Source organism: Daphnia pulicaria, chromosome 4, assembly GCF_021234035.1.
Source record: "Daphnia pulicaria isolate SC F1-1A chromosome 4, SC_F0-13Bv2, whole genome shotgun sequence".
Lineage (NCBI taxonomy): Eukaryota > Metazoa > Arthropoda > Branchiopoda > Diplostraca > Daphniidae > Daphnia > Daphnia pulicaria.
In genome coordinates, this window is record NC_060916.1 from 6,379,221 (window position 1) to 6,392,120 (window position 12,900).

General features: G+C 44.1%; 2 protein-coding genes, 1 long non-coding RNA gene and 11 other non-coding genes across 14 annotated transcripts; 8 read left to right on the top strand and 6 right to left on the bottom strand.

Annotated features, from left to right (window-relative positions):
* Positions 1-2: 2 nt before the first annotated feature.
* Positions 3-2,162, top strand: LOC124336778. Its single transcript, XM_046790569.1, has 3 exons — positions 3-1,847; positions 1,908-1,994; positions 2,054-2,162. Exon 1 carries the CDS (start codon positions 38-40, stop codon positions 1,589-1,591), a length of 1,554 nt encoding a protein of 517 aa, XP_046646525.1. The 5' UTR covers positions 3-37; the 3' UTR covers positions 1,592-1,847; positions 1,908-1,994; positions 2,054-2,162.
* Positions 2,163-2,177: 15 nt separating this feature from the next.
* Positions 2,178-2,249, top strand: Trnac-gca. The gene has a single exon. It is a non-coding gene; the product is annotated as a tRNA-Cys (tRNA).
* A 576-nt stretch (positions 2,250-2,825) lies between these two features.
* Trnag-gcc lies at positions 2,826-2,896 on the bottom strand. Its single transcript has one exon. It is a non-coding gene; the product is annotated as a tRNA-Gly (tRNA).
* A 282-nt stretch (positions 2,897-3,178) lies between these two features.
* On the top strand, positions 3,179-3,250 carry Trnaw-cca. The gene has a single exon. It is a non-coding gene; the product is annotated as a tRNA-Trp (tRNA).
* Positions 3,251-3,826: 576 nt separating this feature from the next.
* On the bottom strand, positions 3,827-3,897 carry Trnag-gcc. Its single transcript has one exon. It is a non-coding gene; the product is annotated as a tRNA-Gly (tRNA).
* A 289-nt stretch (positions 3,898-4,186) lies between these two features.
* Positions 4,187-4,258, top strand: Trnaw-cca. Its single transcript has one exon. It is a non-coding gene; the product is annotated as a tRNA-Trp (tRNA).
* A 576-nt stretch (positions 4,259-4,834) lies between these two features.
* Trnag-gcc lies at positions 4,835-4,905 on the bottom strand. Its single transcript has one exon. It is a non-coding gene; the product is annotated as a tRNA-Gly (tRNA).
* A 264-nt stretch (positions 4,906-5,169) lies between these two features.
* Trnaw-cca lies at positions 5,170-5,244 on the top strand. The gene has a single exon. It is a non-coding gene; the product is annotated as a tRNA-Trp (tRNA).
* Positions 5,245-5,819: 575 nt separating this feature from the next.
* On the bottom strand, positions 5,820-5,890 carry Trnag-gcc. Its single transcript has one exon. It is a non-coding gene; the product is annotated as a tRNA-Gly (tRNA).
* A 914-nt stretch (positions 5,891-6,804) lies between these two features.
* Trnag-gcc lies at positions 6,805-6,875 on the bottom strand. The gene has a single exon. It is a non-coding gene; the product is annotated as a tRNA-Gly (tRNA).
* A 282-nt stretch (positions 6,876-7,157) lies between these two features.
* On the top strand, positions 7,158-7,229 carry Trnaw-cca. The gene has a single exon. It is a non-coding gene; the product is annotated as a tRNA-Trp (tRNA).
* Positions 7,230-7,807: 578 nt separating this feature from the next.
* On the bottom strand, positions 7,808-7,878 carry Trnag-gcc. Its single transcript has one exon. It is a non-coding gene; the product is annotated as a tRNA-Gly (tRNA).
* Positions 7,879-8,179: 301 nt separating this feature from the next.
* On the top strand, positions 8,180-8,746 carry LOC124336779. Its single transcript, XR_006917179.1, has 3 exons — positions 8,180-8,431; positions 8,492-8,578; positions 8,638-8,746. It is a non-coding gene; the product is annotated as an uncharacterized LOC124336779 (long non-coding RNA).
* Positions 8,747-8,795: 49 nt separating this feature from the next.
* On the top strand, positions 8,796-12,891 carry LOC124337654. The gene is made up of 2 exons (XM_046791697.1): positions 8,796-12,597; positions 12,749-12,891. The coding sequence occupies exons 1-2, from the start codon at positions 8,796-8,798 to the stop codon at positions 12,889-12,891; spliced, it is 3,945 nt and encodes a 1,314-aa protein (XP_046647653.1).
* Positions 12,892-12,900: the final 9 nt, after the last annotated feature.

Here is a 12,900-nt window from a genome sequence, read left to right on the forward strand (position 1 = left end):
GAGATGGCTGGAAGGACCATCTTTCATCGCCTTACCAATGGAGCAATGGCCGAAGGATTTGCCTTGGGTGGCAGTAGCAGCAGAGAAAAGAACTGCCCACATCCACCACGCAATTTCTGAGCCCCCTCTTCAAGATTGGACAAAGGTGATCATCGATTCGAAGAACATCTCAACATTCCTGAAGGTGGAAGGAGATGCCAAGGAGATTATTTTAAAGTGCCAAAAGGAAGGATTCCGTGAAGAAATCAGTTTATTGTCAAAGGGCAAGCAAATCTCAAAGAAGTCAAGCCTCATTCAATTAACTCCTTTCTTAGACAAAAATGGAATTCTCCGACTGGGTGGACGGATCCACCGCGCAAAGCTACCATATGAGATTCTACACCCTCCAATTCTGCCCGGAAAGCACCCACTTGCAGAAAAGATAGTGACAGCAGTGCATCAAGAGTCGCATCACGCAGGCACTGACTTTCTCCATGCCAAAATTCGGCAACATTTTTGGATCCTGCAAGGACGAGAGCTGGCAAAGAAGATCCGCTTCAACTGTGCCGTCTGTGTGAAATCGCGTGCCAAACTCGCCACGCAAAAGATGGGTGATTTGCCATCTGCTCGTCTCGATTCTTACACGGCACCATTCACGCACATAGCTCTGGATTATTTCGGACCGATCGAAACGTCAGCTTACAGGAACCGAGTAATCAAACGGTATGGCCTGTTAATCACCTGTCTCGTCACCCGCAATGTTTATGTAGAAATGGTGCAGTCAATGTCAACACCAGATTTTCTCTACGGTCTACGGCGTTTCATCGGAGAATTCACGAAGCCAACTGAAATCTTCTGTGATAACGGGACAAACTTTGTGGGAGCTGAGAAGGAGCTGGCCACAGCATTTCGTGAGTTGCAAAAGGACGAAAAGTTGAAGGAGTTTGCGCGAGAGCGCTCAATCATCTGGAAATTCCAGCCACCTAGTGCTCCGCATTTCGGCGGATCACACGAATCAATGGTCAAATCAACAAAGAGGGCGCTCTACCGGGCGCTGGATACGGAAAAAGCCGGATTGCGCTACCCGACGGACGAAATGCTCAGAACGCTACTGAAGGAAGTGGCGGGCATGCTGAACGGGAGACCTCTGACGCTGGCCAGCAACGACCCAGAAGACTTCAGACCGATCACACCAAAGGATTTCTTGAATCTGCCACCAACGTCGGATCTTCCGGCCGGAGACATCCGTCGCGCTCTGCCCCGCGACCATATTCGTTACGTGAAGAAGATGGCCAATTTATTTTGGGACCTGTGGACCAAGATTTTCCTCCCGACGCTGGTTCCAAGAAGGAAGTGGGTCGCGGAAGAAAGAAATTTTGAAGTTGGAGATTCGATCATGCTATCGGACAACAATTTGCTGCCAAATCAGTGGAAGACGGGCCGAATCATCGAAGTTTATCCCGGTTCCGACGGCTTTGTTCGAGTCGTAAAGGTGAAAACGGACTGCGGAGAATATTTGAGACCAATCCATCGTCTAGTTCTACTGGAACCTTACTCGGCCGTCCTTCCGTCGGCCTCGGGGGAGAATGTTCCAGAGAAAAAGAAGGCTTAATTTAAATGTATATTTTAATTCATGTCCCCATCTTATTTTTTCTGAAGTATCGATTAATTTAAGTAAGCCGCCAGGTGGGCCACTTGTCGTGCAGTAGAAAACAGCTGATGTCTCAATTAAGTGTCTTGGCCGAAACAGAAAGTCGCCATTGTTCATTTTCATGGCGTGTATAGCCACTGATAACTCGTTTCTTACTGTGCTTTATTGATGGGAATTCTCATCTTGTGACTCCCTATTTCTTATCTGATTCTCTGAGGTAAATTTGTGTATATATTTTTATGTGTTCCATTAGCTAACATTATTCTCGTGTACATAGATTAAGCTGGATCAGGCCCTAGATTTGATTTCGTGTCATTTGTGTCTACGATTGCCTTATTGACCGGCTCCTAATTGTGGATGCTAGGTGAGAGCTAGGTTTTATTTCAATTGTAGTCTGTATTTGCTAATTCTGTCTTAATTTAGGCAATTTGTGCTCTGTCCAATTTATTGACGAATAAACCCGTGATTATCTGAGAAGCAATCGATAGGCCTACGCCTCCCTCTTCGACCGTCTCACTCTCTCGCTGAAACATACATCGAAAATCAAGATTTCGTGGCGCAACGGTAGCGCGCCTGACTGCAGATCAGGAGGTTGCGTGTTCAAATCACGTCGAGATCAAGCAAAAATATTTCTTCTGAAGGTATGTTTAGGCTTTTAAAACGGATACAATGTTCAAATAACATTAATCACCATTGTTTCTATATCTTGTTATCTCAACACACATGTATCCTAATTCAATTTGAATCTTAGTCAGCTGTTTTTTTTTCTTTTTATCAAAATGTGACTTTAGATCTACACGGGACTACAGTTTTTGGAATGGGAGAGCATAGAACCAAGTGAGTTTACAAAAGGGGGAACATTTGCGTCTGAATGTCGATTACCACAGCAGTTGGAACACGACGAGTTTGAACCGATAACTATCTTGGGTTTCCACGATACAAACACAGAGTCTGGCGATGGATATAACTTGTACCTCTCTGTCCTACAAATGGTTTATTCGCCAATTGGTATGATCAAAGGAAGATTAAGTAATCTAAACCAATCTGGCAAACAAAAAAGAGTCCGCTTAAAGAGATTGCTTCAACCACCACTAACCACTAAGTACCGTCCTTATACGTACTGCGCAAGAATATCAGCAAACTAAACTCAATAGAGTAGATTCTACCAATCTGTCTTGGGCAATGGTGATTAAAATGCATCGACCGGGAATCGAACCCGGGCCGCCCGCGTGGCAGGCGAGCATTCTACCACTGAACCATCGATACTTGCCCCTCACGTATACTTCTTGATACAAATTGCACGACGACAACCCATCTATTGTAGCCGACTATCATGCCTAAGCTTGTTAGCTTTCATTACGGAAATCAAGGCTTGTGGCGATCAAAAGATCCAAGGAAATATAAAAAAATAACCTGACTAATCTGACTGACTCTTTCAAAAGACTAAATGTGTTCGTGTGATAATCAATCTTACCATCAGAATCTATTCCTTTATAAAAGACACCGTAGTTCCCAAAATATAACGATAGTAATTACATCGAAAATCAAGATTTCGTGGCGCAACGGTAGCGCGCCTGACTCCAGATCAGGAGGTTGCGTGTTCAAATCACGTCGAGATCAAGCAAAAATATTTCTTCTGAAGGTATGTTTAGGCTTTTAAAACGGATACAATGTTCAAATAACATTAATCACCATTGTTTCTATATCTTGTTATCTCAACACACATGTATCCTAATTCAATTTGAATCTTAGTCAGCTGTTTTTTTTTCTTTTTATCAAAATGTGACTTTAGATCTACACGGGACTACAGTTTTTGGAATGGGAGAGCATAGAACCAAGTGAGTTTACAAAAGGGGGAACATTTGCGTCTGAATGTCGATTACCACAGCAGTTGGAACACGACGAGTTTGAACCGATAACTATCTTGGGTTTCCACGATACAAACACAGAGTCTGGCGATGGATATAACTTGTACCTCTCTGTCCTACAAATGGTTTATTCGCCAATTGGTATGATCAAAGGAAGATTAAGTAATCTAAACCAATCTGGCAAACAAAAAAGAGTCCACTTAAAGAGATTGCTTCAACCACCACTAACCACTAAGTACCGTCCTTATACGTACTGCGCAAGAATATCAGCAAACTAAACTCAATAGAGTAGATTCTACCAATCTGTCTTGGGCAATGGTGATTAAAATGCATCGACCGGGAATCGAACCCGGGCCGCCCGCGTGGCAGGCGAGCATTCTACCACTGAACCATCGATGCTTGCCCCTCACGTATACTTCTTGATACAAATTGCACGACGACAACCCATCTATTGTAGCCGACTATCATGCCTAAGCTTGTTAGCTTTCATTACGGAAATCAAGGCTTGTGGCGATCAAAAGATCCAAGGAAATATAAAAAAATAACCTGACTAATCTGACTGACTCTTTCAAAAGACTAAATGTGTTCGTGTGATAATCAATCTTACCATCAGAATCTATTCCTTTATAAAAGACACCGTAGTTCCCAAAATATAAATCGATATAATAGTAATTACATCGAAAATCAAGATTTCGTGGCGCAACGGTAGCGCGCCTGACTCCAGATCAGGAGGTTGCGTGTTCAAATCACGTCGAGATCAAGCAAAAATATTTCTTCTGAAGGTATGTTTAGGCTTTTAAAACGGATACAATGTTCAAATAACATTAATCACCATTGTTTCTATATCTTGTTATCTCAACACACATGTATCCTAATTCAATTTGAATCTTAGTCAGCTGTTTTTTTTTCTTTTTATCAAAATGTGACTTTAGATCTACACGGGACTACAGTTTTTGGAATGGGAGAGCATAGAACCAAGTGAGTTTACAAAAGGGGGAACATTTGCGTCTGAATGTCGATTACCACAGCAGTTGGAACACGACGAGTTTGAACCGATAACTATCTTGGGTTTCCACGATACAAACACAGAGTCTGGCGATGGATATAACTTGTACCTCTCTGTCCTACAAATGGTTTATTCGCCAATTGGTATGATCAAAGGAAGATTAAGTAATCTAAACCAATCTGGCAAACAAAAAAGAGTCCGCTTAAAGAGATTGCTTCAACCACCACTAACCACTAAGTACCGTCCTTATACGTACTGCGCAAGAATATCAGCAAACTAAACTCAATAGAGTAGATTCTACCAATCTGTCTTGGGCAATGGTGATTAAAATGCATCGACCGGGAATCGAACCCGGGCCGCCCGCGTGGCAGGCGAGCATTCTACCACTGAACCATCGATGCTTGCCCCTCACGTATACTTCTTGATACAAATTGCACGACGACAACCCATCTATTGTAGCCGACTATCATGCCTAAGCTTGTTAGCTTTCATTACGGAAATCAAGGCTTGTGGCGATCAAAAGATCCAAGGAAATATAAAAAAATAACCTGACTAATCTGACTGACTCTTTCAAAAGACTAAATGTGTTCGTGTGATAATCAATCTTACCATCAGAATCTATTCCTTTATAAAAGACACCGTAGTTCCCAAAATATAACGATAGTAATTACATCGTGGCGCAAGGGTAGCGCGCCTGACTCCAGATCAGGAGGTTGCGTGTTCAAATCACGTCGAGATCAAGCAAAAATATTTCTTCTGAAGGTATGTTTAGGCTTTTAAAACGGATACAATGTTCAAATAACATTAATCACCATTGTTTCTATATCTTGTTATCTCAACACACATGTATCCTAATTCAATTTGAATCTTAGTCAGCTGTTTTTTTTCTTTTTATCAAAATGTGACTTTAGATCTACACGGGACTACAGTTTTTGGAATGGGAGAGCATAGAACCAAGTGAGTTTACAAAAGGCGGAACATTTGCGTCTGAATGTCGATTACCACAGCAGTTGGAACACGACGAGTTTGAACCGATAACTATCTTGGGTTTCCACGATACAAACACAGAGTCTGGCGATGGATATAACTTGTACCTCTCTGTCCTACAAATGGTTTATTCGCCAATTGGTATGATCAAAGGAAGATTAAGTAATCTAAACCAATCTGGCAAACAAAAAAGAGTCCGCTTAAAGAGATTGCTTCAACCACCACTAACCACTAAGTACCGTCCTTATACGTACTGCGCAAGAATATCAGCAAACTAAACTCAATAGAGTAGATTCTACCAATCTGTCTTGGGCAATGGTGATTAAAATGCATCGACCGGGAATCGAACCCGGGCCGCCCGCGTGGCAGGCGAGCATTCTACCACTGAACCATCGATGCTTGCCCCTCACGTATACTTCTTGATACAAATTGCACGACGACAACCCATCTATTGTAGCCGACTATCATGCCTAAGCTTGTTAGCTTTCATTACGGAAATCAAGGCTTGTGGCGATCAAAAGATCCAAGGAAATATAAAAAAATAACCTGACTAATCTGGCTGACTCTTTCAAAAGACTAAATGTGTTCGTGTGATAATCAATCTTACCATCAGAATCTATTCCTTTATAAAAGACACCGTAGTTCCCAAAATATAACGATAGTAATTACATCATGGCGCAAGGGTAGCGCGCCTGACTCCAGATCAGGAGGTTGCGTGTTCAAATCACGTCGAGATCAAGCAAAAATATTTCTTCTGAAGGTATGTTTAGGCTTTTAAAACGGATACAATGTTCAAATAACATTAATCACCATTGTTTCTATATCTTGTTATCTCAACACACATGTATCCTAATTCAATTTGAATCTTAGTCAGCTGTTTTTTTTCTTTTTATCAAAATGTGACTTTAGATCTACACGGGACTACAGTTTTTGGAATGGGAGAGCATAGAACCAAGTGAGTTTACAAAAGGCGGAACATTTGCGTCTGAATGTCGATTACCACAGCAGTTGGAACACGACGAGTTTGAACCGATAACTATCTTGGGTTTCCACGATACAAACACAGAGTCTGGCGATGGATATAACTTGTACCTCTCTGTCCTACAAATGGTTTATTCGCCAATTGGTATGATCAAAGGAAGATTAAGTAATCTAAACCAATCTGGCAAACAAAAAAGAGTCCGCTTAAAGAGATTGCTTCAACCACCACTAACCACTAAGTACCGTCCTTATACGTACTGCGCAAGAATATCAGCAAACTAAACTCAATAGAGTAGATTCTACCAATCTGTCTTGGGCAATGGTGATTAAAATGCATCGACCGGGAATCGAACCCGGGCCGCCCGCGTGGCAGGCGAGCATTCTACCACTGAACCATCGATGCTTGCCCCTCACGTATACTTCTTGATACAAATTGCACGACGACAACCCATCTATTGTAGCCGACTATCATGCCTAAGCTTGTTAGCTTTCATTACGGAAATCAAGGCTTGTGGCGATCAAAAGATCCAAGGAAATATAAAAAAATAACCTGACTAATCTGGCTGACTCTTTCAAAAGACTAAATGTGTTCGTGTGATAATCAATCTTACCATCAGAATCTATTCCTTTATAAAAGAAACCGTAGTTCCCAAAATATAACGATAGTAATTACATCGAAAATCAAGATTTCGTGGCGCAACGGTAGCGCGCCTGACTCCAGATCAGGAGGTTGCGTGTTCAAATCACGTCGAGATCAAGCAAAAATATTTCTTCTGAAGGTATGTTTAGGCTTTTAAAACGGATACAATGTTCAAATAACATTAATCACCATTGTTTCTATATCTTGTTATCTCAACACACATGTATCCTAATTCAATTTGAATCTTAGTCAGCTGTTTCTTTTTTTCTTTTTATCAAAATGTGACTTTAGATCTACACGGGACTACAGTTTTTGGAATGGGAGAGCACAGAACCAAGTGAGTTTACAAAAGGGGGAACATTTGCGTCTGAATGTCGATTACCACAGCAGTTGGAACACGACGAGTTTGAACCGATAACTATCTTGGGTTTCCACGATACAAACACAGAGTCTGGCGATGGATATAACTTGTACCTCTCTGTCCTACAAATGGTTTATTCGCCAATTGGTATGATCAAAGGAAGATTAAGTAATCTAAACCAATCTGGCAAACAAAAAAGAGTCCGCTTAAAGAGATTGCTTCAACCACCACTAACCACTAAGTACCGTCCTTATACGTACTGCGCAAGAATATCAGCAAACTAAACTCAATAGAGTAGATTCTACCAATCTGTCTTGGGCAATGGTGATTAAAATGCATCGACCGGGAATCGAACCCGGGCCGCCCGCGTGGCAGGCGAGCATTCTACCACTGAACCATCGATGCTTGCCCCTCACGTATACTTCTTGATACAAATTGCACGACGACAACCCATCTATTGTAGCCGACTATCATGCCTAAGCTTGTTAGCTTTCATTACGGAAATCAAGGCTTGTGGCGATCAAAAGATCCAAGGAAATATAAAAAAATAACCTGACTAATCTGACTGACTCTTTCAAAAGACTAAATGTGTTCGTGTGATAATCAATCTTACCATCAGAATCTATTCCTTTATAAAAGACACCGTAGTTCCCAAAATATAACGATAGTAATTACATTGTTCCAGAGAAAAAGAAGGCTTAATTTAAATGTATATTTTAATTCATGTCCCCATCTTATTTTTTCTGAAGTATCGATTAATTTAAGTAAGCCGCCAGGTGGGCCACTTGTCGTGCAGTAGAAAACAGCTGATGTCTCAATTAAGTGTCTTGGCCGAAACAGAAAGTCGCCATTGTTCATTTTCATGGCGTGTATAGCCACTGATAACTCGTTTCTTACTGTGCTTTATTGATGGGAATTCTCATCTTGTGACTCCCTATTTCTTATCTGATTCTCTGAGGTAAATTTGTGTATATATTTTTATGTGTTCCATTAGCTAACATTATTCTCGTGTACATAGATTAAGCTGGATCAGGCCCTAGATTTGATTTCGTGTCATTTGTGTCTACGATTGCCTTATTGACCGGCTCCTAATTGTGGATGCTAGGTGAGAGCTAGGTTTTATTTCAATTGTAGTCTGTATTTGCTAATTCTGTCTTAATTTAGGCAATTTGTGCTCTGTCCAATTTATTGACGAATAAACCCGTGATTATCTGAGAAGCAATCGATAGGCCTACGCCTCCCTCTTCGACCGTCTCACTCTCTCGCTGAAACATTGGTGATCGTAGCAGGACTTTCTTGGCCTGCAAGTTTGGAGAATTGAAATGGCAAGAGGCAGGAAGTCAAAGGCAGCCACGGCTTCTCAAAACGACAACACGGTTGCGTCCAGACTTCGTTCTCGAACAGTACCAGCAAATGGTGAAGATGAATCGACACCCCCTGCTGATCCCACTCAGCAAGTCAAGAACATTTCACGAGTTCCTCAACCTGAGGCGTTTGAACGTGATGCCACACGTATGCAGATCCAGATGACATGTAGCTATATTGGCAAGCTCATCAAGGAAAGAGGATCAAGAAGAGCCTGTCTAGGCCTACTCAACAAACTCGACGACATGTTGGCCACTGTCGAAAGACTCAATTTATTGGTGGTAGACCCGTCCGACGCCGATGAATTCGCGAAGCAAGCTCAAATTCAAATCGATCTGTTCACACTTATCGAGTCGAAGAAAGAAGACGTTGACGCTTATGTCACTCTAAGAGCTGATGACGAATCTTCTGTCGGGTCCTGCATGCAGTCAATCAAAGGCGTACCACTGGTGACTCACCCCTCTGCCTCGACAGTTGGAGAGTGGATGTGCAAGAGAGCTGCAGCATATCAAAATGCTTATAGCCTGGCAGCGGAGAAAATTTTGCCGTCTGGTGAGAACAAGTTTCCTCGTGGCCCCTCTGCACCCGACAAAAATGAAGTGACTCAGTCGGAGAAATTGCTTGCTGAAGCGCAGAAAAGAGCAGCGGAGGCCCAACAGGAAGCTGCCCAGCTGAAAAAACGACTCGAAGAAGTAAATAAGAAAGCTGATTTGGCAAATAAGGAAGCAAGCAAACTATCCGATGCTGCCATGCGACGCGGTTCAGCACCAACCATCATCAGCAACCCATTCCACGGTTGGGGAGACGGAGCGTTCGACGATTGGCACCGCCGTTCTACTCACGAACCGACCAAAGAGGATGGAGATGAAGAAGCACCAGACGACTGGATCGACCGGTACTGCAACGGCCTAGAAGAAGCCAATTGGTCATATTCTAGCAAATCGGCAGCACGCGGGGAGCTTCCCATCTACTCTGGAAGGGCAACCGATTGGTTTTGGTGGTCGGATTTGCTACGTTCGATGGTTCATGATCAACGAATCGCACCTGGAGAAAAGCTTGCTGTCTTGAAGAGCCGACTACGGGGAGATCAATTCGAAATCGTGCAGGGCCTTGGCGGAGGAGAATCTGCTTATAAGGCCGCTTTATTCCGACTGAAGCAGTCGGCTGGACGTCGCGACGTAATGCGTATAGCACTACTCGGTGAACTCGACCGTATGGAGCTGGGCAGAGAAAACTCATCATTCCGTCGCTTTGCCGAAAGAGCTCGAACCATCTTCTTTGATTTAACCCGAATTGGGGAGAAATTTAATGCCGACCTCATTGAACGACTGAGCCGTAAATTGCATCCGGCGGATCGACTCGAATGGAATTCCGGACGACGTACTGGATTAGAACGGCGCCCTCTGAAGGAATTTGGAGAGTGGATGTGCGAGAGAGCTGCAGCATACCAAAATGCTTACAGTCTGGCAGCGGAGCAAATTTTGCCGTCTGGTGAAAACAAGTTTCCTCGTCGCCAACAATTGCCAACATCAGGACGCGCCAATCACGTTAGCTTGGAGCCCTGCACTACCGACAAACCGAAGAGTCGCTGCTTTTGTTGTGAGGGGGAGCACCGGTTGATGGCTTGCCCAACATTCAAAGAAATGCCTACGAAAGAGAAGGTACGATTTTGCGTCAAGCGCCGCTTATGCATGAAATGTTTCGGGACGAGACACTCTGCAGCCGATTGCAAATTCGGAAAAGGTTGTGGATTCAGCGGATGCCCTTTTATTCATCACCCATTGCTTCATGATGCCAAAGAGAAGCACGACAAAGGTAGCAGCCATCACACATCACTCTCAGCCCAGGTGGATCGCGTCAAGGTGGCGCTAGGCGTTATCCGGATGGAAGCTTACACAGCCGAAGGCCAGCTCATCCCAGTATCGGTGCTGATAGACGAGGGCAGCGACACGACGTTGTTTCGAGAGGATTTTCTTCAACGGCTTAAGATCATCGGGAAAGGTACTACTCTAGATCTTGTAGGAGTTACCGGCGCCGAATGCTACAAATCGCAGAAGGCCCCAGTTCGATTTCTTTTACCGGACGGGAAGGAAGCCGTCATAAAAGGAACTACGATCCCGCAGATATCTAGGCCGACTCCGGTAATCGACTGGAGAAAATTGAAAAATCGATGGCCACATTTAGCTGACGTCCCAGTGCAAGAGAGTGGCGGAAAAATCGACGTCTTGGTGGGACTCGATCACTCAAGTCTACTTGCAGTATTGGAATCGCGCGTTGGAGGCGAACACGAACCTTTCGCATCTCGCACTAGACTCGGTTGGGTCGTCCGTGGCCTGCTTGGGAGTGACATCGGTCCGATGACAACGGCCCACATCCATCACATCTCAACAGCATCCGAGTCCTCGCTCGATGAAGAGTTCCAGAAATTTTGTACAACCGAAAATTTCGGTACTGAATTCAAAGGAAACGGCCTCTCAGAATCAGACATAATCGCCGAAAAGATCGTGGATGAAGGCCTGAAGAAACTAGACATTGGGTATGAAACCCCACTCACGTGGCTCGAAGGAGAGCCGACATTTGAAAATAACAGGACGCTGGCGGAGCATCGTTGGCAAGACCTGAAGGAACGATTCAAGAGAGATCCAGATTTCGAGGCTGATTACAGAGCCGCGATCAAGAAATACGTCGACGAAGGCTATGCATCGAGAGTAAAAGAGGAAGATTTATACTCGAACAACCAGTACTACTTGCCGCATCACGGTGTCTACAAGAAAGTGTATGGTAAGAAGAAGAAGAAGCTTCGAGTCGTCTTCGATGCCGCTGCCAAATGGAAGAAGAAATGCCTCAACGACGGAATGCGACAGGGTCGAAAATTGCAGAACGACTTAGCCAAGGTCCTCATTCGATTCCAGCTGGGGGAGATTGCCTTTGCAGCAGACGTGACCGCCATGTACAGCAGGATTCGACTTCGACCACAAGATGCCCGCTTTCATCGTTTTCTCTGGCAAGAGAAAGATTCTGACGTCATCATTACGTACCAAATGGATCGCTTGCCATTTGGATCTAACTGTGCCCCATTTCTCGCCCTAAAAACCATCCACAGAGCCGCTTCAGATGCCACTAGAGGGAGAGAAGAATGTATGGAAGCAGTAGAGAAGAATATGTACATGGATGACCTATTGAAAGCAGTCGACAATGAAGAACAAGCAATTATGAAGGCGAAACTTTTCCGCGATGGACTTGCAGAAGGAGATTTTCATCTAACAAATTGGATCTCTAACTCCCCGGAATTCATCAAAGCGTTGCAACCAGAGCAGGCAGTAGCAGCAGCACATCATGATTTAACGTCGGATGACGTCGAAAAGCTACTAGGAGCCTTCTACGAGCCAACGACAGACAAGATGACGTACCGAGTGACTGGAGTCGAAGATCTTAAATGGACGCGCGCTGGATTGCTGAGCAAGGTGGCGAGTATCTACGACCCCCTAGGACGAGCAGCACCAGCGCTGATAAAAGCAAAAATTAAATTGCGTGAGCTAGGTACCAGAGGACTAAACTGGAACGAAGCCATCAGCGGTGACGACAAGGAGTGGTGGCAAACCTGGTTCAAGACGCTGGAGAGACTCAACGACCTTTCGATGCCACGAAATTTGCAGCCGGACAAAGAAAAAATCATCCAGAGCGATCTTCTAACCTTTGGAGATGCATCTGAAGAGGCCTATGCAGCAGCCGTATATCTACGCAGTGTCTACCAAGATGGCACATCAATATGCAGATTGGTGATGGCCAAAACCAAATTGGCCCCTCGGCAGACACAGTCGATTCCAAAATTGGAGCTGAACGCAGCAGTGCTAGGCGCTCGACTGGCCACATACGTTGCAGACGCGCTACAAATCTCTGGACTCAACAGGATTTTCTTCACTGATTCCAGTACTACCAGGAACTGGATACGAGCCGTCGCTTCACATTACATGCCGTTCGTCAGCCACAGAATCGGAGAGATTCAATCTCTCACCAACGCTAACGAGTGGCGCTTCATTCCCGGGAAAATGAACATAGCAG

Excerpts from the sequence above, each read along its gene's own strand:
- LOC124337654 (XM_046791697.1), top strand. The coding sequence starts at position 8,796 with ATGGCAAGAGGCAGGAAGTCAAAGGCAGCCACGGCTTCTCAAAACGAC. Across the intron at positions 12,598-12,748 it reads ACGCAGTGTCTACCAAGATG|GATTTTCTTCACTGATTCCA; the intron begins GCACATCAATAT and ends TGGACTCAACAG.
- LOC124336778 (XM_046790569.1), top strand. The coding sequence starts at position 38 with ATGGAGCAATGGCCGAAGGATTTGCCTTGGGTGGCAGTAGCAGCAGAG.